The sequence below is a fragment of the Equus asinus genome, chromosome 4, assembly GCF_041296235.1.
Source record: "Equus asinus isolate D_3611 breed Donkey chromosome 4, EquAss-T2T_v2, whole genome shotgun sequence".
Taxonomy (NCBI): Eukaryota; Metazoa; Chordata; class Mammalia; order Perissodactyla; family Equidae; genus Equus; species Equus asinus.
Genome location: NC_091793.1, coordinates 70,162,703 through 70,188,671, shown reverse-complemented (window position 1 = coordinate 70,188,671; position 25,969 = coordinate 70,162,703). Strand labels below are relative to the sequence as shown.

Below are 25,969 nucleotides of genomic sequence, written 5' to 3'. Positions count from 1 at the left end.
GGCCCAGTGGCGTAGTGGTTAAGTTTGCACACTCTGCTTTGGGGACCCAGGGTTCACAGCTTCAGATCCTGGGCACGGACCTAGCACCATTCATCAAGCCATGCTGTGACAGCATCCCACATAAAATAGACAAAGACTGGCACAGATGTTAGCTCAGCGACAATCTTCCTCAAGCAAAAAGAGGACGACTGGCCACAGATGTTAGCTCAGGGCCAATCTTCCTCACCAAAAACAAAGAAACTGCCAGACTATTTTCTACTTATACACCATACCCCAATACATACCATACTACCATACACCAATGTATGAGAGATCCAGTTTCTCCACATCCTCACCAGCATTTGGAGTTGTCACTATTTTTCATTTTAGCTGTTTTTAATAGATGTCTAATAATGACATCTCATCAAGGTCTTAAATATCTCTTCATGTCTTTTATCCATTTTCTAACTGGACTGCTTGTTTCCTAACTGTTGAATTTAGGAATTCTTTACATAGGCCAGATATAAATTCCTTGTCAGATATGTGGTTTGCAAATATTTTCTCCCAGTCTGTAGCTTGGCTTTTTAACCTCTGAACAGGGTCTTTCTCAGAGTAAAAGGCTGTAATTTTGATAAGGTCCATTTTATCAATTTTCAAAAAATGGATGTTTTTGTTTTATTTTTGAGGAAGATTAGCCCTGAGCTAACTACTGCCAAGCCTCCTCTTTTTGCTGAGGACGACTGGCCGTCAGCTAACATCTGTGCCCATCTTCCTCTACTTTATACATGGGATGCCTACCACAGCATGGCTTCCCAAGCGGTGCCATGTCCACATCCAGGATGCGAACCGGCGAACCCCGGGCACTTAACCACTGCACCACTGGGCCAGCCCAAAAAATGGATCATGTTTTTGGTGTCACGTCTAATAACTCTTCTCCAAGCCCTAGGTCACAAAGACTTTCCCCTGTGTATTTTTCTCTAAGTTTATAGTCTTACATTTTATGTTTATGTTCGTTATCTATTTTTGTACAAATACAAGGTTTAGGTCAAGGCTCACTGGTTTTACCTGATATCCAATTGCTCCAGCACCATTACTGAGACTACCCTTCTTCCACTGAATTACCCTGGCATCTCTGTCAAAAATCAGTTGGCCACACTTGTGTAGGGCTATTTCCAGGTTCCTATTTTGTTCCATTGATCTACATGTCTATTGCTCTACCAATACCACCCAGTCTTGAGTACAGATTTATTTTATAACTCTTGAAGCTGGGTAAAGTGACTCCTCCCACTTTACTCCCCTATTTCAAAACTGTTTTTAGCTATTCTAGTTCCTTTGCCTTTCCATATAAATTTTAAAATAATCATGTCTATATTTACAAAAGATTTTGCTGGAATTCTGACACAAATTGCATGAAATCTGTATATTAGTTAGGGGAGAACTCATCTTTACTTTGTCGAGTCTTCTAATCCACGCACACAGTATGTCTCTCATTTAGCTCTTTTTTGATTTCATCAGCCACACTTTTTAAAAGAAATTTAAGCACTTTTTTTAAAAAAATGGAATATTTAACCTAAAACTCTAGATTTCCAGCTTTTCTTTAAAGACCTGAAGATGAACCCAGCAATGTTATTCGGCAACAAATGGCTGGAGCTAGGTAGTACTTGCTCTTCTCTCTCGTTTTTGGAGGGAAAATGATAGGCTCCCTAGTTCACCACCATTCTTCTACCAATCCTTTCTGATCTTCAACAGTCTGTCACATGTCAGCTATGATTTATCATCATGCTGTATTTCTCTATATCTATCTCTATCGAAAATGGGAAAAGAAAACATATCAAACATGCAGCATTTTCTACCCTGCCTCATCCCCTTTGGAATCTACAATTACAACAACATGGTAAATATGACAAAGAGATATGGAAATCACTGGGTTAACTTAGTTTAAATAGATGATCCTGGCCAAAAAATCCACTTGATCTATCAAGTTCACTACCTTCACCAATAAAGTGAACTATTTGTAAAGTATCAATTTTGTTTCACTCTGGTGTGAAATCTGGCCACAAATAACTGAAAATCTTCTCTATGTTTACTGACATAATAAAATTGTTATGCAAATAAGTGAGTCAGCACTTTGAGGATATTTAAAGTGCTATCTAGAGTTCATTTTTAATAGCCTTCATTTACCAATTATTCTTCTTCCAGCTCAACTCATCTAGAGTAAATTAGTGACAGCAAAAATAGAAACTAAGTACAAGTAAACCTATACAAATCTAACCTTAATGCCTAGATTTCTGGGCATTGGCAGGGATAAACTAGAACTAAAAAGAGTAGGGATTAAAAGTTCTAATGCTGGCTTTATCAAAAACTTCTGACCAAAAGGAAGGCACTATGTGTATCAAATGATGGGGAAAAATATCACTATAGAATCTAGTAATTCAGAAATTGTTGATATTAGCAAAGAACAATTAATAGAACTTAGCAATGGCTATATGTTTATTTCTTTCCACAAACTTTTTTTTTTTAGATTGGCCCTGAGCTAACATCCTCCCTTTTTTTTCGCCCCAAAGCCCCAGTACATAGCTGTATGTCCTACTTCTAAGTCCTTCTAGTTCTTCTACATAGCATGCTGTCACAGCAGAGCTTGATGAGTGGTGTGTAGGGGCACAACCAGGAACCGAACTGGTAAAACCCAGGTCGACGAAGCAGAGCACATGAACTTAACTACTAAGCCATTGGGCCAGTCTCCCACAATCTCTTAACTATCTTTTCTTCCTCTTTTTGCTTGAGGAAGATTGTCCCTGAGCTAACACCTGTGCCAATCCTCTTGTATTCTGTATGTGGGATGCCACCACAGCATATCTTGGTGAATGGTATATAGATCCGTGCCTGGGATTCGAACCCGTGAATCCCGGGCCACCGAAGGGAAGCATGTGAACTAAACCACTATGCCACGGGGCCAGCTGCTTAAATATCTTAAGAAAAGGAAAGAAACTACCTGAAATTTAACATTGGTATACTTCTACCTCTTTCCCCTACAACTCCTCAAAAAACAGGAAGCTATGGATTATCTATCCCTAAAATCACTCTTCACTGATTGTAAGACTTTAACTCCATTATTCTAGAGATACAGTTGAATGATATTAAACTCAACAATCAACCAAGCCTTCATCAAATTAAGGAGCAGACCAGAATTGAATTCAATAAATGTTTTGTGTGTCTACTACATGCTGGGCAACAGAGCTAAGTAAGACTCATTCTCTGCTTTTAGTAGGTTTAATCTAATAGAAGAGAGATAATACTAAAAAGAAAAATTTAAAAAGACCTCCTATATAAACTCTATCCAGAGATCAGAACTCTGAAATCGTGGGAAACAGCTTGGGAAATTTTTTCAGGTATATGTATGTGCATATATCCAAATTTTTTAAAAACAGAAAAATTCAATTATACCATTTTGTAACTTTTCAGAGTTTACATCATTTCATGTCAACTAATATACTTAAAAAAAAACCAGCATTTTTAATGAGGTACAGAGTATTCCATCAGAACATGTGCCAAATTTTACCTAACGAATATCCTGTTGCTGAATGCTCACACTTAAGTTTTTCTTAACTGGGGGGGTGGGGGATGGAAATCAGGGGAAAAAGTTACAGCTAACATCATTAACAGTTGTAAATTCAACCAACATGCTCTATAAAGAACGCCAGCTAAGGTATTCATCTCCAAAAGATGTGGGTTTTTAAAGCATCTTATAGAGGTATTCCAGTTCACTAATTAATCACACCAAAACAAACAAACAAAGCCCCACTCTAAAATGAACCTGAGAATTCTTATTGTAGATATTGTTCCTACAGGTCTAGATACGCCCATTGTGTCTAAACACACACACACACTCCATCACAGACTTCCAGAAAACAGGGCTTCACGTCTTGATATCTTTAGCTCTGTCCCCTCCCTCTCCCAGCTACTGTGAATGTCCTATTCCAGGCCTTCATATGACTTTAATCCCCAAAGTGTTTGCAATGACTCTTTCCGACTTTCATCTCTGCCCACTCCAAATAATCCTACACATATTTCTATAAAAAACTTTCTGAAGCAAAATATAACCTCACTGCTTGAAAAACTCCTAATCCCAATTATTAGAGAATAAATATTGCCCATTTATTATTTAATACTTTCAGTATTCAGTTGAATGATATGGCCACTAATCCACCTTCCAATCTTATCTACTTTCTGTCAAATACCCTCCTGTCAAATCCTAGTGTAGTACTCAGTTCTTTGGAAAGCCTCCAACTTCCTACCCTATTACATATGCTGTTATCTCACTCCACATACACACATCACAGAACATCTCTTTATAGATACAGAATCCCAGACCTGGAAGGGATCTTACAGATATCCTAGTCCTCTCAGCCTTGATTTAAATTAGAAACTTCTATCACTTAACCAAGAGCCACAAAACTCCCAATCTAGCACTCTTTCCATTACAGAGTGGTTCTCAAACTCTAGTCTGCTGAACAACCAACCAAGTGGTTATTAAAAACACAGATTTCCAAGTCTCATCCGCAAAGTTCATGCTCTAGTAATATAGTTTAGGGCCAGAACTCACTTTTTTTTTTAACAAGCACTTCAGGTTATTCTGAAGTAAGGGGTCAAAGTTTCAGACCATAAGAAGAAAACTACAGGAAAAACAGACTGCAGTAAGAATATGTAGCCTTTAGCATATCATCTGAAATTTTCCATTTCTGCCCCCATAGTGGAACCTCCAAAAAACAGCTACTCACTGCTACTTGTGCGGAATCCATAAATCTCAGTCCAAAATAGTCACTTTCAATTAGGTCCAAGTGGTACATAATCTGATCAAACAGCTCTTGTCCTTTGGCTTTTTTCTGAAATAGTAAGAAAACATATTAATCAGTAAGTGGCTCACAAGATCAACAAGCCTGAATTGAAGACAGTCTTAGTTATATAAGACCTCTTAAAAAAGCATTACTGGCAATACCCAAAGTATAACCATGTAGCAGGCAATAGGTAAGATATTACAGCTTCCCAATAAACCATTTAAGGCAAAAAGAGAATTTGTGATCTATACACGCTTTCCTGGAGAGTGTTACTTCCTATCAACCAACAAATATTACTTTGTACCTAATGCTCTGTGTAAGCAAAACTCTTATTTTGTCTTGTCAATTTTTAGAGTCCCTACTTTAAAGGAGCTTTATAATGTAATTGGAAAACGAAAACTTAAGTAAAAATCAAGTGGAATTAACTACACTTGTCAACAGATTTTAGACAAGAGATAGTCACAGAGATTAGAACCATCAGTGAAGACTTACAGAAAATCAGTTTTACGCCAGAAAAGAATGTAAGGTAGGAAATAGCAAAAACAAAAATGGCAGGTGGGAGGGAATATGAGACAATGAGAAAAAGCACTGTCATCAACGCAGAAGATACCAAACTGGACGGGGTAATAGCGAAGAAACTTTATGGAAAAAGCAGTTCTCAAAGTGTGGTCTCAGGACTCCTGAGGGCTCCCCATATCCTTCTAAAAGATCCACAAGGTCCTAGGATTCTCCTCACGTACCTCAACCAAAACAACACACTGCAACACAGTGAACGCAGAAGCAGGAAAGAGTTAGTTTTAAGTATGCTGTATTAAACCAGACATTAAAGAGGTTTACGAAAGTGCAGAAAACAATGCTACCATTCTCACTAAATTCTTTGTTGTTTAGTAAAATAGTTATTTTCCATAAAAATCTTGCTTATGTTAACACACAAGGGGTATATTATCACTGCTTTTAAATTAGCCAATAGATAAATATTTTTTAAATTTTTCAGTTTTAATTTCTAATATGATAACTATCAAGAGATATAACCCACATAAGCAAAAGCACTGTTGGGATCTCCAATTTTTAACAATTTTCATATATACGCTATCCATGCCTCTCCTCCCTATATAATTTTAAACCATGATTTAGGGTACTTCTTGTAAGAAAAAAAAAAAAAGTATATATACGTATATAGATTTTTTTCTTACTGAATCATCAGGTTCTGCCTTTTAACTGACAACTTGGTTTCAACTTGTCGTTTGCTTTTTCTGCGCTTCTTCTCACATCCTTTCTTTTTAATAAATAAAATTGTTATCCACATATCCCTTTATCAAGACAACATCTTTACCATGCCCTCATGTCCCTGATCTCCCCTCCACCCAATCCTCATCACATTTTATGGATATACTTCCTGTATTTCTTTTCTTTGGTCATGCCTAATTCTTTTAAGACAATTTTTACTTTGGAATTTGATCATTCTTTACACGTCTCACACGTGTACATTACACATATCTAGTAGCTTCTGCTACATCTGTTTCTCCACTCATTTGCGTTCTTCCTCCAGAAATGTTCTCCATGTGAGACTTAGTATGCTAATCTTCAAAGGTCTTCTATGTCCAATAATTTTTTTTTGAAGAAGGAGAAGATTAGCCCTGAGCTAACTACTGCCAATCCTCCTCTTTTTGCTGAGGAAGACTGGCCCTGAGCTAACATCCATGCCCATCTTCCTCTACTTTATACGTGGGGCGCCTACCACAACATGACTTTTGCCAAGCAGTGCCATGTCCACACCTGGGATCAGAACTGGCAAACCCTGGGCTGCCAAGAAGCAGAACATGCGAACTTAACCTCTGTGCCACCAGGATGGGCCCTCTGCAAGAATAGTCTAACCATGTTCTTATACTTGAATGACACTTGGTTGGATATCAACTTCAAGGTTCAAAGTTATTTCCTTTCAATACTTTCAATACTCAAAATATATTACTCTATCATCTTCTTGCAATCCATGCTGCTGTTGTAAAGTGTGATGGCACTTTTAATCTTGTAATTAATTTTAATCTTGGTAGAAGAGAAAAAAAAGAAGACTGGCAACAGATGTTAGCTCAGGTGCCAATCTAAAAAAAAAATTATACACAATTAGCTTGGACACAGTAAATATGAGTGCTATTCTTGCACTATAAACAAAATGCTAGAGAAATGAAGTTAAGTCTGCCTGAAAGTACTGAAGGCTTCAAAGGAATCTGCATTTGAAATTGGGCTTGGAAGAGTTAACAGAACTCTGCGACCCTAAGAAAAAAACACAATGAACAGTTATGAAATCTTGACAGGGTATGGTGGAGTTGAGGAAACAGACAAGAGACAGGGAGGAGGAAGAAGACAAAGTGGCAGAAGCTACCAATGTGATTCTTCCTAAAACTGCAAAACAGACACCACTCTGATCTTTAAAATCCTTTAATTATTCCTCTTCCTCTACAGACTAAAGTGCAAATTCTGGGGCATAAAATAGAGTCTTTCCAACATGTTCCTTGCTTACTATTACAACCTCATCTCCTGTCACTCCAGCATTTTTACCCCCTAATAAATTTCCCCAAAAAGTCATGCTTCTGAGCCTTAGCAAAATGCAGTTCTTTCTGCTTAGAATGTCCTTTGGGTCTCTAAAGGACTCTTGACTCTGGCTTCTCAAGAATCAAGACATCTGCATTACCTTCCAATATTCCTGACAGAATGAATCCTCCTTCCTCTCTGTACTACCGTGTAATGTCAGCTAGGACAGAGTCTACGCGAAAGTATAGAGCTGTAAAATAGTCTACCACGTTTGGGCAATAAGAAGAAGGTCCAGTGTGGCCAGAGTACATGGAAAACGGATGTGAGATCCTTGATTCCAGGGTCACTGTCTTATTTACTTTTGTATACTCTTTCACCTTGCAGCTACTGAAAACGAACCAAGTGGAAAAGGAAACGTGAAAACAGATCTGTAGAGCTCTGGTTCACTAAACATTCCATTTTCAGCTGCATCTAGACCAGCACTTGCTACTTAAACTATTCTTTTCTTTCTTTCTAACAAATTATCCTATGTCACACCTCTTTCAGGCCCAGTTCTCACTTCACATTCTCTTTTCTGAAGACTAAGACCGTCAATAGTATCTTTCCATCAGCATTCCACCTTTTTCAGAATAAGATAGCAGTCTTCCTAGAATGTTCCTCCTACCATCTCCACCTGTGTATATGAAACCAATTCCTAAGGAACATTCTTTCTATTCATTCAAACAAACTCAGATCTCCCTTATGCAGTCATTCTTTAGCTGCTATGTTATTTCCTTCCTGCCTTTTACTGCCAAATCTCATGGCAATCCCCCATTTTCCCTTCATGCACTTCCTCCAACAACTAAACAATATTTATTAAGCACCCACTGGGTATAAGGGACTATAAGAAGTCCATCCAATAAGTCTTTTAAACCCTCTAAAATCTGGCTTCCAAACACATCATCCCACTGAAGCTCTTTTCTCCACTTCATCTTTTACCCCTTTCTCCATAACAGCTAACCACCATGTCATGATCTTCCACACAATCTATATTACCCCCTCTACCACAGTTAAAACTATATTGTGCTCATTTCTAATCTTCACCGTATCCCTGTACTAAGCATTCATTCTGCTACAATCTCCCTGCCACTACTAGCCTGCAGTCCCATCATTTTGCACTTTCATTACTGTACACTCTCCAAGTTGCTTTTTATCCCTGACAATGAATCAAACATACCACCTTTACATTAAACCTCTATGTCATTTTTATCATATCTCTTGACCACTAAAAACACCTTAAGTGGAATAAAACACAAATATACAAAAATTCATGCATTCTTTTTTTAAACAGCTTTGAGATATAATTTGCATACCATACCATTCACCTGTTAAAAGTGTACAATTGAAAAGTGTATGTTCTGACCGTCATATCCTCGGGTTCCACATCCACTGATTTAACTAACGACGGATGGAAAGGCCTACAATGATTGTGTCTGTACTGAACATGTACAGATCTTTTTTCGTCATTATTCTCAACAATACAGTATAACAACCATTTACACAGCATTTACCTTGTATTAGGTAGTATAAGTAATCTAGAGATGATTTAAAGCACACAGGAGAATGTGTGTAGGTCACGTGCAAATACTACGCCATTTTATGTAAGAGACTTGACCACCTGTGGATTTTGGTTCCTGGGGGAGGAGGGTCCTGGAACCAATCCCCCGCAGATACCAAGGGACAACTGTATTCACAGATACGTACAACCATCACAATTACTTTTAGAAGATCTTCATCGCCTCACAAAGAAACCTTGAATCCTTCAGCTATTGTGCCCAACCACCCTTCCCACTGTCCTCTCAGGCCCTATCCCTCTGCGCTAAGCAACCACTAATCTACTTTTTTTACCTATGGATTTCTCTATCCTGGACTTTCACATGAATGGGATCATATACTATGTGGTCTTGTGTGACTGGCTTCTTTCACCTACCATAATGCTTACAAAGTTCATCTATGTAGCATGTACCAGTACTTCGTTTCCTTTACGGCCAAATAATATTCAACTATATGGATATAACATTTTGTTTACCCATTCATCTGCTCACAGCCATCTGGGTTATTTCTCTCTTTTGACTATTAAGAATAATGCTATTATGAACATCTGTGTACAAGCTTTTGCATAAACCTCTCTTTCCAGTTCTCTTCGGTATATACCTAGAAGTGGAATTGCTGGGTCACAGGGTAACTATGTTTAACCACTTGAGGAACTGCCAGACTGTTTCCCAAAGCAGCTGCACCACTTTCCATTCCTGCTGAAAAAGGAATTGTAAGACTGTTCAGATTTCTCTACATCCTCACCAGCACTTAACATTGTCTCACATTTTTATTTTAGCCTTCCTAGTTGGTATGAAGTAGTATCTCACAGTGGTTGTGATTTGCATTTTTCTGAGAACTACTAACGTCAAGCATCTTTTCATGTGCTTATTGGTCATCTGTATATCTCATTTGGAGAAAAGTCTATTCAGATTCTTTGCCCATTTTTAAATTGGGTTGTCTTTTTATCATCGGGTTGTAAAAGTTCTTTATATATTCTAGACACAGGTGCTTATCAGATATAAAATTTGCAAATACTTTCTCCCATTCGGTGGGAGAGTCTTTCAACTTTCTTGATGGTGTCCTTTAGGTGCACAAGTTTTTAATTTTGATAAAGTCCAATTTATTTATTTTTTCTTTTGTTGTTCATGTTTTTGGTGTCATATCTAAGAAACTGGTGCCAAATCCAAGGTCATGAAGATTTATCCTCTTATTTTCTTCTAAAAGTTTTACAGTTTTAGCTGTTACGTTTAGGTCTTTGATCCATTTTGAGTCAATTTTTGTATAAAGTGTGAGGTAAGGTTCCAACTTCATTCTTTTGCACGTGACTATCCTCCAGTTTTCCCAGGACCACCTGTTGAAAAGGCTAATCTTTCCCCCACTGAATGGTTCTGGCACCCTTGTCAAAAATCAACTGACCATAGATGTGCGGGTTTATTTCTTAGTTCTCTATTCTGCTCCATTGATCTATGTGTCTGACCTTGTGCCAGGAGCACATCATTTTGATTACCATCGCTTTACAGTAAGGCTTAAAACTGGCAAGTGTGAGTCCTATTCCTTTGCTCTTTTTCAATACTGTTTTGGCTACTGTAGGTCCCTTGCAATTCCATATAGATTTTAAAATCAGCTTGTCAATTTGTACAAATAAGTCAGCTGGTATTCTGGTGGGGATGACGTTCAATCTGTAGATCAGTTTGGAGTGTACTCTCATCTTAATATTAAATCTTTCAATTAGTGAACAAGGGATGTTTTCCCATTTATTTAAAGGTACAACTATACATGGTCTATAGAATTTAACTACATACATATCTATGTAACTTAAAATCCTCAGCATATTAGCAAAGTAGGTATATCAAAAATTACTATCAGTTAATCAAATATTTCCTACTAATTTAAAGGAAGATGCAGAGTTTTACAAGACAGGCTGTTTATTAAACAATGCTAAACTCAAAAATCAATCAAAGGAGTTACTGTGGCATTTCGAAAGAGAAAATTTAAAAATCAGATAGTTAGAAATTTCTCCCTGATGCCTTTATCACTCACTGAAAGGCATTCTCACTGTATTTAGTTCTTTAAAACAAAAAAAGAGGTAGAAAGTATTTAAATTCTTCCCCCAGTTCTGAGAGGAAAGGAGAGCAGAAGGAAGAAAATGACCATTACTACTTGGTATATATTAATTTGAAGTCTACAGATTTAAATTACTCTATTTAATCACAGACAATCCCTTACATATTGCCTGAGCAACCATCCTAGTTCCACGCGGGCTTACTATGATCACTAGTGACCCTAATCCTAACGGGAAATGAATTACATGCTTCATTCAATTCCAAAATCAATTCTAAACCTTCTTTCAGAATCATACTAGACTGGTTGAGACGTTAAATCAGAAAAAGAGAAAACCTTTTCTTTTTAGAAATTAACATTCCTCTGGTCTATTTTTTTTTCTTTAGTAAGGAAGGTTAGCTGGCAGACCAATGCCCATTTTTTATCCATGCAAGCATGAGGAGTTAGTTTACTAACTCTAGAATTTCACCTGCAGAGCTGAAAAGGCAATTGTTCTAGCTCTCCAAACAGTCAAATCTAAAACTCTTGGTTTCTTCACTGCAATTGTCTGCATGAGCGGTCAGGTAGCATTTCTGGCCTTGATCAAGTATCACATACACCCTTACTGAGCATACTAAGCATAGGAAACTATTCTATACCAGTCACTAGCCATTTGTTCCACTACTTTAAAACTTAGTGCTATTTCTCCTCCACACACACTGCCTCTTAAAAAAGCTCCTTTACAAACTCTACTTTCCAGTATCTACCTTTCCATCAACAACCTTGAGATTTCATACTTTAAACATCAGGTAATAAGAAACTTCTTTCCGGTCTCTTACACAGCAATCTCAAGCTTTTCACTACATACCTAATGACATTTTAATGGAATAGTAGACAAAACTCTTAAGGTACTTATCAAATAAGTAATGAACATGAAAACTATCCTCACAAAGTATCACATATTAGAAAGTCTCACAAACCCTCAAGAAGCCCTTACAGGAAGAAAATTTAAATGCCTTAAAGTTTTCCAGAATCAAAAACCCTAAAAATGTCCAGTCTAATGTACAAAGATAATAAATATTCATAACAATGACTTCTGAACACTTGAAGAAATCCTGCATCTCTGATTAATTTTATCACATTCCATGATTTTAAAAATGTGTAAGGGATCTAGTACATTCTAAATTATTCAATTAATCAGAATATCCATTTAAACAAACTCTTCAATTCCTTAATCTCTCACTCTGAGTCTAAGGCCTTCCAGAGCCTAGCCAACCACGTACGATAGCAGCACTCAGGCTATCAGTGCACACAAAGAGACCCTATTGCATTTTGGGTACGTGAACGTGTGCTAAAAAAAGTTTGTGAAGGGAGAAGACAGTGTGGAATATCCAGTGATGCTTATACCAAGTTGCACCTTTTACAGCTTAATTATGTAAATCTTTTAATGCAAAATGAAAACATACGAAAGAGACTTGGTCTCAGTAAATAGCTCAGAAAGAAACTCAATTCGCTCAAAACCATATGGTACCTCCTCCTCCCCTCAAAAAAGGGCTTGTAAGGAATAAGTCAACCTCTTTCAAATATGTTGGATTGTTTCACACTGCATTATGCCTAGGTATTTGTAACCACAAAAAAAAACTACCCAAAATTTGAAAAGAGTTACAACAAACTGTCCTGAAATAAAGATTACAGTGTACAAAAAACCTCCCCTGCAAACTACTTTGGGAACAAAGAGATAGGCAGTCAGAGCTGAGAGGTATGAAGAAAGTCTTTTTTCTTACTTTGTTTCATTAAAATTTCTGCAAGTACACCAAACTGTTGAGGAAGTTATTTGTTTTCAGAAAAGTGAGGAGTGTTTTGAAAATTAAGGAAAAGTACAGAGAACTAAAAGTCTTACGGTATACATATAAGTATCATTATTGGTCCCAAAGATTTTCCTTGTTTTAATAACTGCTCTACAAGGATTGTGAGAAATCCACTAAAGTACACTACGCACTGCCATCATAAAGAACATATATAAACACAGACACAAATGGCTTGTGCCAATAACTGCCCTACCATTTAAATGTTTTAGGTAACTGCCACTAATCCCAGAGAAATACTACCATTCCAGGTACCTAAGGTTACCTGATGCACGTACCTGTCTGTTACGATGCCTGATCCATACTAACCCATATTACCTAATCCCCCAGTAAGTTATCATCAGAAGGCTCAAACGAAGAAAGTCATCTCATACAGAATTTCCAAAAGGTCAGCAAGACCTACATACCGGCAAGTCCACACTGACATCAGTCCCATCCAGGAGGGACACCCGACACGTGATGATGGACTTCGAATCTCCAGCTGCAGGAATGTGGGTGGCAGCTCGCTGAGCTTCTCGGAGTCGTTCCTTCTCAGCATGTTTACGCATTGACCGACGCCCAAGCGTTCTACGCAAGAAACTCAGCATTTTTGTCTCTATAAAACCAGACAGAAAAAGATATCAGAAGACTCTCCACAATCTGCAGTCGGACAAATGGTATTACTTAGAAAAGTCCTGTGGACATTAGCAGATACGCTATTAAAAAGGGCTCCTGGTCAAGTAAATTTGAAAAAACGTAATTAAAACTGGCTACTTTAATTCAAAATTTTTAAAGACTTTTACATAAAATAGAGCTATGAGGGGCAGGCCCCGTGGCTGAGTGGTTAAGTTCGCGCGCTCTGCTGCAGGCCCCAGTGTTTCGTTGGTTCGAATCCTGGGCGCGGACATAGCACTGCTCATCAAACCACGCTGAGGCAGCGTCCCACATGCTACAACTAGAAGGACCCACAACGAAGAATACACAACTATGTACTGGGGGGCTTTGGGGAGAAAAAGGAAAAAAATAAAATCTTTAAAAAAAATAGAGCTATGGCTTAGAGCATTTCTAAACTTACTGGACTATTTTAGAAGGAGATGGTCTGGGAGGACAGGGCAAAGATTTATGAAGTTCATCAGGTCTTTTGGGTCAAGGAATTCTATGTACAATAGCTGTATATCCCCACAAACATGAGGAGATGATGTCATACACTAAGGTATCCTTTGACGATCATAACAATCCTAAGTAGTTCCATTTTTTTTTCTGAGCATTCATGATAAGAATACAAAAATAATCATTTATTTCAGAAACAATACAAATATAATTCAAATACTTTAAGTTTTTATCAGCTGATTCTACTATCACTTACATATTTTAAATTGCTACCCAATTCTTTATAAAGTCAAATTACTTTAGTGCTATTTCTTTCCTTATCTCTATTAAGAACATAAAGGTTAATCAAAATAATTAGGGGCTGGCCCCGTGGCCGAGTGGTTAAGTTCGTGCGCTCCACTTCGGCAGCCCAGGGTTTTGCCGGTTCGGATCTTGGGCGCAGACGTGGCACCACTCATTAGGTCATGCTGAGGCGGCGTCCCACATGCCACAACTAGAAGGACCCACAACTAAAATATACAACTATGTACTGGGGGACTTTTGGGAGAAAAAGGAAAAATAAAATCTTAAAAAAAAAATTAAAACAGGTATTAGGAATTTTTAAAATATAGCACACATAAAATGGAAACACCATAAGAACCACCTTGCTAACCTAATGTCACACAACTAAGAGAGTTTGAGAAAAATAAGTACATACTATGTAAGTAAGCCAACAGATAAACAAAAAGACAATTATTAATTCCTGAGAAAACAAGAAGGTGTGCAGAAAAGAAAAAGTAATCACAGTATACTACACGACTCAGCTAATAGTTCAAATAGTCATAATACTATAAACACTAGTGATCTCACCATAACTATAAAGTAACTACAATTGAGAGGAGGTGTACAGTAGAGGTAGGTGTGGACAGACAGCTAATTCCTCATCTTGCCTAGTGGGAATTCAGATAATTCCTAAACACATAATTCCTTAAACTAAAAATAAAAAAATAGCAATAAGAGAATGTTATTTAAAATGTGAAAGTGGCTGCCTTGAGGAGGGAGCAGAATTCAGGAGAGTGCTGTTTTTCAAAAGAAGCCTTCAGATTAGACAACTCTTTCAACTACATACATTTATAAACTTGATAAAAATAAAAGCTAATTTTAAATACGATCACATCAAAAAATAAGTGCCTATAAGTTGAAGATTATCATACACACAAGTGTGAATATTATAAGTATGGACATTCCTACATAACTGGGTAAACTGGCAAAGCCATGATATTTGTCATTTGTACATTCATCTGTTCAAAATCCCAAGGAAATAACTAAAATTTTAGATAGCTTTCCAGTTTACAAAGCACTCATACATAACATCTGGGCCCAGTCTCTTTCTCTCCAGGTCTCTTTTCAGGCATTGCTCCCTTTGTACCTTGCTCTCCTGTCTCATCTCAGCTGCCCATGAAAAGTCATACTTGTTATCCCAGACTTGTAATGCCCTTATGTCAGAGAATCCATACTTATTCCTTTTAACTCAACTCCACCTATATCTGCCGAGAAACATTCTATGATACCCAAAGTTAGTCGCTCCTATCATCACACTTCCATTGAACCTTGAAAATATTTTACTGCTTCACTAATCAGACCTTAATTCTTCATGTACATGTCTGTATCCTTGGTTGTAAGCTCCTTGAGGACACAATTCCCACTTTGAATAGCTAGCTATAGAGCACATTTCATCATCAAGTACCATAAATGTTTAGTAAATAATTTTAACTTCTTAGAAAAACTCCCCAAAGCATTGTCTTATTTTGATGAGTAAACCATTTCAAACCATTGCCCAAGTCCATTATTTAATAAATAGTGAAGACAGGGGTTCAAATTCTGATTTTCCGACTCCAAATCTTGGTCTCTCTTTCTACATCATAGAACTATTCATGTAAAACTCACAATTTAGAGACAAGAAATAAATTATCAAAGATTACAGCTAAAAAGAAGCTGAGAGAAAATACAAACACAAAATGTACATGATGAATTTTTTTAAAACTTAATTCAACTTATTCAACAAACAAATTGCAAGGTGGGAAAAAGAGTTCAGAGGAAACTACAGATTAAAAGAGACAAAATACATATCACTCAATCACAATATGTGGACGTATTTTAGACTCTAACTCAAACTTTTGTTTTAAGTTGTCAGACGTTGTGGGAAGCTGGGTGAAAGGCATATGCTAACTCTGTACTAGTGCTGGAACGTCTACATAAGTCTAAAGTTATTTCAAAATCAAAAAGTTTCAGAAGTCACACATTTGTTGGTATACATACAATAGATAAGAAGTCTTGTGTGACCAGCTGACGTTTTAAACTAGATGCATTTGTAAACATGATAAAAACAAAAGCTGAAATACCAAAATAAATACCAACATATTAAAAAATAATTCAGCAGCTATAAATTGAGGATTATACCCTCATTTCATAAGTATGCATACTCCTATGTAATTAAGTGAACTAGCAAAGCCATGATAATTGTCATCTGAACTTCCCAAGGACATAAATTATACATACACACATTTGACTGACTGGATCGTTAAAAGAGTCCTTCTCTCAGATACATCTTTTAAGATACATACTGAAATATTTATAGAAGAAATGATGTGATGACTAGTATTTGCATCAAAATAATACAAGGAAGGGAATTAAGTGGGGATAAAGGTGAAACAAACTGGCCAGAAAATTGGCCAGTAACTGAAGCTGCCTGATGGGTACATGGGGGTTCATTACACTCTCCCGATTACTTTTTCGTACATGCAACTTTTCCATATTGGGGAAAAAAAGGCTTTTTAAGAGAAAAAAATGTTCAAAATGCACTACAACTTTGCAGTTCCTAGGAAGCAAATGAACTATAAAACAAGTTTTCTGACTTAGATTTATCCTACACCTTGAAAATAAAGACTCAGTATACAAGTAGAGCTAACCTCCTAAGGAACAACACAGCTTCTTTCACATTTAGAATTTTAAGAACTATGCATTTTGAACTATAAAACCCAGTGCCACAAATAACAAGTTCTTTTTACAAAAATATGAAAGCAATTTACATGAAAATAAATTTCAGATGGATTAAAGATTTTAAATGAAAGAAAATGAGAAAGTCTTAGAAGGAAACAATAGTATATTAAAGGGCTTTTAAAATTTGCAAAAGAAATTTTTTGAAGGATTAATATGCAGTTTAATAAAGAACTATCACAAATCATTAAGATAAACAACACAACAGAAAAAACTGGGCAAGATATGAAGAAAAAGTTCTAAAAAATAATACGTAATGAAAATACTCATTAAAAAGATGTTCAACCTCACCAGTAACCAAGGAAATCCAAATTAAAAAATAAGATATTGTCTGTCATTTAAAAGACTTAAGATAGCCAGTGTTGAAAAGCCATCGCCCTCATACAATGCCCTCCTTGAAAGAGGATTTGACCACACTATCAAAAATTTCCAGGGCCCCCAACCCCAGTGGCCGAGGGGTTAAGTTCCTGTGCCCTGCTTCAGTGGCCCAGGGTTTCACTGGTTCGGATCCTGGGCGCGGACATGGCAGCGCTCGTCAGGCCATGCTGAGGTGGCATCCCACATAGCACAACCAGAGGGACCTACAGTTAGAATATACAACTATGTACTGGGGGGCTTTGGAGAGAAGAAAAACAGAAAAAAACCATTTTAATGTGCATACCCTTTCACTCAGACTATTTCTGGTAGGTTATCCTAAAGAATTAGTCCCACAAGTGCTCCAAGTTGTAAAAAACAAGGATTTTCAGGGCATAACTGACTTAAAAATTTAAATATATCCATCAACATGCAAGTAGTCAAGCAAATTTTGGTACATGCAATGGCATACAACACAGCTATTTTTAAAATACAGTTGACAGACACTGACAAAATTTATAAGTGAAAAATGAAATCAGAGAAAAATGAATACAGTTTTATCCCAAACTGGGGTGGGATATATACGTACACATACTTATATTTTAGACACACACACACAAGGACTAGAAGGACATGAAAACTGTTACAGGAGGTTATCTCTGGAGAGGATCATGTCGAGGTACCTACATCTTCTATATAAGTACCTATGAACATGTCGTAAGAGTTTTTAAAAATTTATTGTTAAAAAAAGTTTTCCCATATTCACTCTTTTTCCACCTCTACCCCCAATGCCACTCTCCAGGCTGCAGCAGCGGGTTTTTAGCAATCACAAATCTGATCCCTGTTGAAAAATCTTTAACGGCCGTGCTCCCTGACCCAGCTCCTCCCATCCGCCTGACCCTTCCTGCAGACCTCTCCCAGCTGCTCACTCTGCTCTCCCAGCCCTTCTGCTCAGCCCAAGAATCTTTTTCACTGCAGGCCTTCTTGTTTTTTTCTGCATTAGCTGACCATCCCTCTGGAATGCTCTTTTCCCACTTCACCTCTCCCCCACCCTCTCCCACCTCCTCAGAAAAGCATTCCCCCAGACTCCTGAATCCACATTAAGTGCTCCTTTTAGTAGCTTAGCCTTTTCTTTATCACCCTTAAGGAAACTGTCACTAAATAGCCAATAGTTTGTTTATTTCTTTTTTGCTAGGTCCTTCCCCAACTAGGACTCAAGCCCTAGCACCTATTCTGACTTCTTCACGACTATGACCTAGCCAGCACAGCAATCTGCATATTAAGCGCTCAATGAAGAATTTACTTTGACACTAAAATGATACAGTGGAATTTTTGGATGGTTGGTTTATATGGGGTTTTTTTAAAAAACTGGTTTTTAATCTGTGACTTCTTATTTTTTGGCAATGAAATAACAAGAAGGGTTTCCCTTACAACCATAAAAACATAAAGAGAAATAATCCGTTTACTACTCAAATTAACTGAAGTTTTTTCAATACATATCTAAAATTCAAAAGTTCGTCATGAAATCTATCTACTCTCACACAGAACCGGTGGCCACAATCTTTGGTAAGCAATTGTTTTTTCATAAAGCAATATGCCAACCTACAATAAGTGCCATAAAGATATTAATATGTGTTATCCCAGTAATCCCGATACACAAAATGTAAGAGAACAACTCAAGAGAAATTACACACACCATTTTCTAATGAAGTTTATGCACAAAAAAAAGAAAACTCTCCTAACTAGTTTATCTGTACAAATAATCCACTATGTTAGCTAGGGTTCAGCAACGTGTTAGTTATGTTAGAAAGGCAGTTATGGGTTATTTTTTCCCGAATTCTTAAAAAAAATACTTCGGATATTAATTTAAGAAGCTGTCAAACGGTTTAAAAGACTTAGGTCTTCTTGCTCTTAAGTAAAATTCACAAGACTCAGTAACCATGAAGACAGTGGCAGGTACAATTAATGTTTACACGCGCAGAAACCCATCATTAACACGCCCCCTGCCTCCGCCCGCGGCGGGGAGGCCCCCGCAGACCCCGTCGCCGCGGGGCACACACCTGCCTCGCGCAATTTCCAAGTGGCTCAAGTTTTAGTCAAACGCAAACGAGCCCCAAAAGGACACTCGGGGTTTTGTTCCGAGGCCGTGACATGGGCTCGAGCGGCGTTCCCCCCTGGGCCCGCCCCGTCCACCTCGCCGGCTAACCCGCCCGGCCGGAGCGAAGGGCGACCCCGGGGGGCCGGCCCGGGCGGCGGGGGCGCAAGCACACGGGAACCGGCTTCGCCCCTGGCGCCCGCTCCGGCCGCGCCGCCCGGTATCGCCCGAAACTCGGAGGCCCAGCCCATTGGCCGCCGCCGCCGCTCCCCTCGCGCGGGTTCACTGTTTTGCCGGCAGCCGGGACGCGGGGGGCGGCGGAGGGTCGGGGCGAGGCCGCCGCCGGAGGAGGGTCCCGGGGCCGCGAGGGCGGCGAGGCGCGGGGGGAGTCGGGGGCCGGCTGCGCGGCCGGAGCCGCCGGGCCCCGCGCTTACCTGGGCTGGGGGCGGCAGTGCGGCGACGAAGGGGGCGCGGGGCGCCGGCGACCCGACCGGAGACGGCCCGAGCGAGGCTGCGGGGGGCAGCTCCTCAGGAGACGCGGAGAAATGGCGGCCCGCGACGCGCCCACCTCACGTTAATCCCCCGGGGCCCCAGCCGCCCGCGGCCCGCCCCTAAAAGCCCCCTCTAAGCTCCGCCCTCGAGGGCGGGGCGCTCTGCTCTTAAATGGGCAACGACACCGCCCCGGAAATCGCCGGACTGGGCGAGACTTGGGTTAAACCGGCGATGCCCGGGGAGGCCGACCTGCAACCAGCACCTGCGGCCCGGAGTCGGCAGCGGATTTAAAGGGGTGCTGCCGAAACCCAGCTCTCGCTGCTGACCTCCGCCCTCGGACGGGGTGCGCGCCCGCAGGGGGCCCCAAAATTAGTCGTGTCACAAAGGCAGCTTAGCCCTGTGGGAGCCCAGCATCAGGTGCTGCTAGATTCATTCACCCATCCGTTCAAGAAACTAATTCATTCAGCAAAGATTTACTGCCCTGCTGTTCCAGGAATTTTCATTCTAGTGAGGAGGAAGGCGGTAACAAATGTGTGTTAAACAGAGATGGTATCGGGAAGAAAAATAAGGGAGCGGGAAACAGGAGATTTCTATTTAATACAATGTGGTCAGGGAGATCCTCTGTGACAAACGGACATTTCAGCCATTCTTTCTACAGATAATTTATGGAAGTGCCTACTATGGGCCAGGCTGGGTTTTAGACAGTGGAGATACAAAGGATAAACAAAACAGACAAAAATCCCTCCTGCAGCTTAAGTGCTAGCAGGAGAAACAGGAAATAAATGAGGTAAATTAGTAAAATTAAATAAATAAAAATAAATGCTATCTTTGTGCCATGAGTGGATGCCGACTCCTAGCGCCCCTGTGCACGGCAGAGTGGAACCGTGCCCGACTTGTCGCGCCATCCTCTCCCCTCCCTGCGCTCTATCAGACAGCGCTCTGCTGCTGTTCACAGGCTTGTCAAGGCCAGTTTTTCGGAAGTGGGTGGCCAGGTCCTTCTTCCTGGCCTGTCTGGTCTGGAAGCTCTGCTGAACCCTGTCCGCCATGGTGACCCTGCTGGTATTGGAAATACAGGTGGCCTAGCTTCAGCATCCCAGCAGCACGCAGCCGCCACAGTGTGACAACCGACAGACCTCAGACGGGGCGTGTGGCTCCCTGAGCTGAAAGGAGCCGGGCCTCGGCGGTGAGAGCGCCGGATCTCGACCACTAGACCCCGGGGCCGGCCAAATGCGATGGCAGGCATTGTTAAGTGATGAAGAGAAAAATAAACACAGGGAATAGAGAGAGGGAATGGGGGGCCGGTAATTCAGGTAGACTGGCTAGGTAAGGAGGAGGTGGGTCTCAATAAGAAGGTGGCCTTTTGAGAGAAGACCCGAAGGAGGCGAAGGAGGCGAAGGAGGGCCCCGTGGAGGAGCGGCAGAGGGGCAGGCAAAGGCCCTGCGAGGTGCCCCCGGGCCTGCTTGGAGAGCCAGTGTGGCCGGAGGTGAGGGGGCTAAGGGGAGCGTCCTGGGGGGTCAGTCAGAGGGGAGACGCGCGTCAGCCGAGGGCCACAACGCCCACCGCTGCGCGGGGTCAGGGAGTGTCGGCGGAGGACCCTGCTGGCTGAAATGAGAAGAGACCAACATCATCGCCCCTTTTGGAGATTTGGCACCGCCTGTTCCTCCACCAGCCCCAGACTTCATAGGGGGCGTGGCAGGGACAGCTGGACCCTGCTCCCCCGGCGTCGGCTGGGCAGCTCCCCCGGGGCGCGCGGCGTCCCAACTGCGGCGGCCGAGCCAACAGCGAGCTCCGCGGGGCCGCGCTCCAGCCGGGCGGTCGGGCGGGCTCAGGCCTCGCCAAGAGGGAACACTGCAGCTCCAAAGCCTGGTAAGGGAAATGCCCAGAAGTCACAGTGTCGCTTCTGTTGCCAGTTACTGGTCCACGCAAGTCACAAGGCCAAACCAGTTTCAAGAGGGACGGGAACAAGATTCCACCTTTTTTTTTTTTTCCTCCCTTAATAGTCTTAGAGAAATTTTCTTTCTCTACTTTTTAAGAATAGCCTTATTGAAATATGTCACGTATGATACAATTCGCCCATTTAAAGCGTACACTTCAATGACTTTTAGTACATTCACAAAGTTGTGCAACCATTACTATAGTCTGATGGTAGAACATTTTCATCGTCTCTCATGGGAGAGCAGCCTGGCATGGAGGGATGGGAGGAATTGTTGGGGGTCATCTTTGCATCCTTAGCTCAATAAAAAAGCCGTGATGATGCTATGAGATGGAGGGAAGTGGAGGACACGTAGATGAAACAAGAAAGGGCCATGGGTTCAAGCTGGGTAAGTAGGTACATTAAACTATCTTGTCTGTTTTATGTATAGGATTAAGTTTTTTCCATAATAAAAAGCTTTTTAAAAAAATACTATCTGGGCCATATACACCTTGGAAAACTTTTGTGTCTCCCCAGGGGTCTGATTACCCCAGTTTGAAAACTGTACAGTCTTGTGTGTCATCCCCTTGGCCTCAGGGCTGTCTCCCTCGACGTATTACCCAGGGTTTGCACCTTTGAAAGCTATAGTGTACGTTTTCTGTTTACTGACCAATAATGGAAGCATTTTCTGTCCATACTTATAAACCTACGTCACTGTCCTAAACTGTTGCATCCACCAGTGTGGAGAAAGCATACTCTTCTCCCCTTCTGTTCAGCTGTTTTCCTACCTCCTGTCAAGGGTGGGGTTGAGGGAGGCTGTGGATGAGGTGAGAGATACAGGTTGAGAAAGGTGATTACAGGCTGAAGGAAATATAAAGACGTGGGGGAGGAAGATGGGCACATAAGGACCTAAGTCACAGTAAGTTGTTTGTGCTCTCATCATGGAAAGATTATTCCTAATGACAATGAACACTTTCTGAAATCTTCTCTCCCGGGGATCAGGGCCCTCTGCAACATCCCTCTGTCGTGGTAAATCAGCCCACTAATCGGCTCCCCCCAGAGACGGAGAAGTCTCTCTCCTTGAACGCAGCCAAATTAAGTAAAAATGTATTTGGCTGCAAATAATAGAGAATATAATTAACTGTACTTAAATAAGTAGTTTATTTTTCTCACATAAATAATCTAGAGATAGGTGGCTGCCTAATGTGGGTTCAGCTCCTCAACAGTACTATAAGGATCCTAAATTCTTACTCTTTCTGTTCTGCCATCCTTAGCAGGTCGAGTCTCGTTTTTATGCTTCTAGCCTACAGGCCACAACAGGGCTGCAGCATCTCCAGCTGTCTTATCTGAATTTGAGAAATGAAAGGAAAGGGGGAAAAGACCTTCTCTTCTTGAAGCCTTGTCTTTTAATTCATGGAGGGAAGTCCTACCACCCCCGTCTCATTGGCTCGAACTGGATGACCTGCCCATACTTAGGCAAATTACTGACCCTAGGAAAGGGAATACTGTGATTGGTTTAGACCAATCATCATTCACTCTCAGAGTCTGGGGGAGGATCTGCTCTCTCTGAGATCAAGGTTCTCCACTAACTTCTTGAACTAATCCAATCTCTGTTAGCAGGAAAGAGGGGCTGTTGCTGGGAAGAATGACTGTGGGTCGGCTATACAGGGTGCCTACCACGATGACCCTCTTTTGGTGGAATAGTCCTGGCTCATGGAAAGATTTTCCTTTATTGAACTAACACCCTCACCCTAGACCTCCACTTCTATCCCAGGTCCTGGTTTGCTTCCTGGAGGCACACAGAAAGGGATAGATCCAGGTTTTGTGGGTTCTGAAAATCATACAATTTGTCGGGGGGCGGGGGGGAGCTCTTTAGGTGAAATAACATATTTAAGGAATCAGAATTCGGTGCAGGTCGGGGGCCAGGCCGCCCTGTGGCCGAGTGGTTAAGTTCACGGCTCAGCTTCAGAGTCCAGGGTTTCCGTGTTCTAATCCTGTGTGCAGTACAGGGCACTGCTCGTCAGGCCACGCAGAGGTGGCGTCCCACATGCCACAAGTGGAAGGACCCACAACTGAAAATACATAACTATGTACCGGGGGTCTTTGGGGAGAAAAAGGAAAAACAAAACCTTTAAAAAAAAGAATTAGATGCAGATCTTGGAAGGGGCCCACACAAATAAGCAGCCCTAAAGCTTAAATCTGATTATCTTCATGGTAAATCCACTTCTGCCCCCAAGAAGAAATGTAATCCCTCTTTCACATCACAACCCTTCAAATAACTGAGGACATTTGTCCAAGTCTGCAAAATCTTCTCCTCTTGTTCTGATTGCCAATCTCTTTGCTGTCTTGGTCAGTTTCTCGGAATTGGTCCACACTGGTGGGGCCGTTCATGCCAAGGTATTCTGAGCAGAGTGGAGCAGAGTGTCAATGAGATTCAGTCCTCCTAGACACTGAAGGAGTCCTGCATTCCAGAAGCCTCCATTGAAAAGAAAATACCCTCAGGAGAGTGGGTATCATGAAGAATTTGTTTATCAGACACTGGATTGAAGACAGCACTACCTATTCAAAAAGTGCACACAATAAAATGAATCAAAAAACAAAACCAGTCACCAGGAAACACCACTCGAAGAAAGATTTTTTTTTTTTTGCTGAGGAAGATCCAAGCTAACATCTGTTGCCAATCTTCCTCTTTTTGCTTAAGGAAGATTGTTGCTGAGCTGACATCTGTGCCAATCTTCCTCTGTTTTGTATGTGGGTCACTGCCACAACATGGTCACTGATGAGTGGTGTAGGTCCGTGCCTGGGAACTGAACCCAGGCCACTGAAGCGGAGTGCGCCAAACTTAACCACTAGGCCCTGGGGCCAGCCCCAGAGAGAGAATGTTATTAGCATATTACAAAGAGTCTAGGCTTTAGTTCAGAAGCTAAAAGATCTAAAACAACTTTAAATTCTGTCAAATGAGGATGAGACCACCTTTCTCACAGGGTAGTTATGAGCGTTACAGAAAAAAAGTTATCTGAAAATGTTTTCCAAAGTACACAACACTACATAGAAGGTAAGATAAATTTTACAAACCAAGAAACAAAAATACCTGGGTGCTGATAATAGAAGATGAGGGTCTCCTAAAATCGGGCCATGGCCTGGGCCTAATTTTGTACAATTTGGTAGTTCCTTTCACCCAGCTAAATCTTTCCTGCACCAGAATCTCATGTTTGAAAGTCCTGCCTTCCTCTCTTTGCAAGTATTCCTGGAAGGAGTAAGACTTTAAACAAATTCATGCCATATGGGCTAACTGAACAACACCTTAAAGGAACTGGGGGTCGCCGGGGTAGAGGTATGTAGAGAGGGGACGTGGAAGGGTGAATTGAAGACAAGTCACTTCTTTCTCCAAAGTACTCGGGCTTTCACTACTACTGGAGACTCAGGGCAAAAGCCTCAGCATTCATCTTCTGTGAATCCATATTTCATGCATCTCTTTGTTCAGAATTATCTGAAACAGAGCCCTACTGATCTGGTGGCCTATGTTCATTCTTTAAATTGATAGGAAGAAAACTTCAGAAAACCTTGGATGGGTCCAGGCAAGTTCATTACATTGGGTAATAGAGAGAAGGAAGTGAAAACATTTTGCAAATTAGGTTTGCCCAGTGTGAAACCACAATGAGACTCAGTAAAAGGGAAAGGAAGGAGCCGAGCCTCAGTGCTTCCAGAAGTTAATGTTCATGAGTCACCTGGAGATCTGTTAAAAGATTTAAATCTCGGGTGGGGCCCACAAGCTTGCAGTTTGTTCATACTGCTCATTAGTGGGCTACATTTTGAGTAAGGACATCTTTAGATGACCTGTGACTATTGCCTGACATCAGGGCCTGTGAAGGTATTAGGATACCATATAGTAGAAAGGTCAGTGGTGACTGCCCTATCACTAACTCACTTGGACAAGGATTCATCTTTTCTGGCATCAGTTTTATCAGCTGTAAAATGAGGTAATTAGAACACGCGATTCCTGAGATCTCTTCCAGATCTTAAAATCTGTGATTCTATACCTATTCCAGTATCTAAGAGGATTTCATTTAATTTTATGTAAATCAAATACACACAAAAAATCTGAGTTTAGATATATTTTAAAGTTAGAGTTTTGTTAAAAAATAAACTCAAGAATATACAATGGAGA

General features: G+C 40.7%; 1 protein-coding gene across 6 annotated transcripts in view; it reads right to left on the bottom strand.

Moving 5' to 3' along the window:
- Positions 1-25,969, bottom strand: part of EPB41L5 (erythrocyte membrane protein band 4.1 like 5) — a 146,748-nt gene that overhangs the window by 95,232 nt on the left and 25,547 nt on the right. For 5 of the 6 annotated variants that reach the window (XM_070507487.1, XM_070507489.1, XM_070507491.1 and 2 more), the window contains exons 1-3: positions 19,832-20,030; positions 13,231-13,418; positions 4,758-4,862 (exon numbers count right to left, since the gene is read on the bottom strand). In XM_070507487.1, the coding sequence (XP_070363588.1) occupies positions 4,758-4,862; positions 13,231-13,410 (285 nt within the window). In that variant the 5' untranslated portion in view covers positions 13,411-13,418; positions 19,832-20,030. Of the gene's footprint in view, positions 1-4,757; positions 4,863-13,230; positions 13,419-19,831; positions 20,031-25,969 lie in introns of those variants that run through there. The other variant, XM_070507488.1, reaches the window with a different exon arrangement.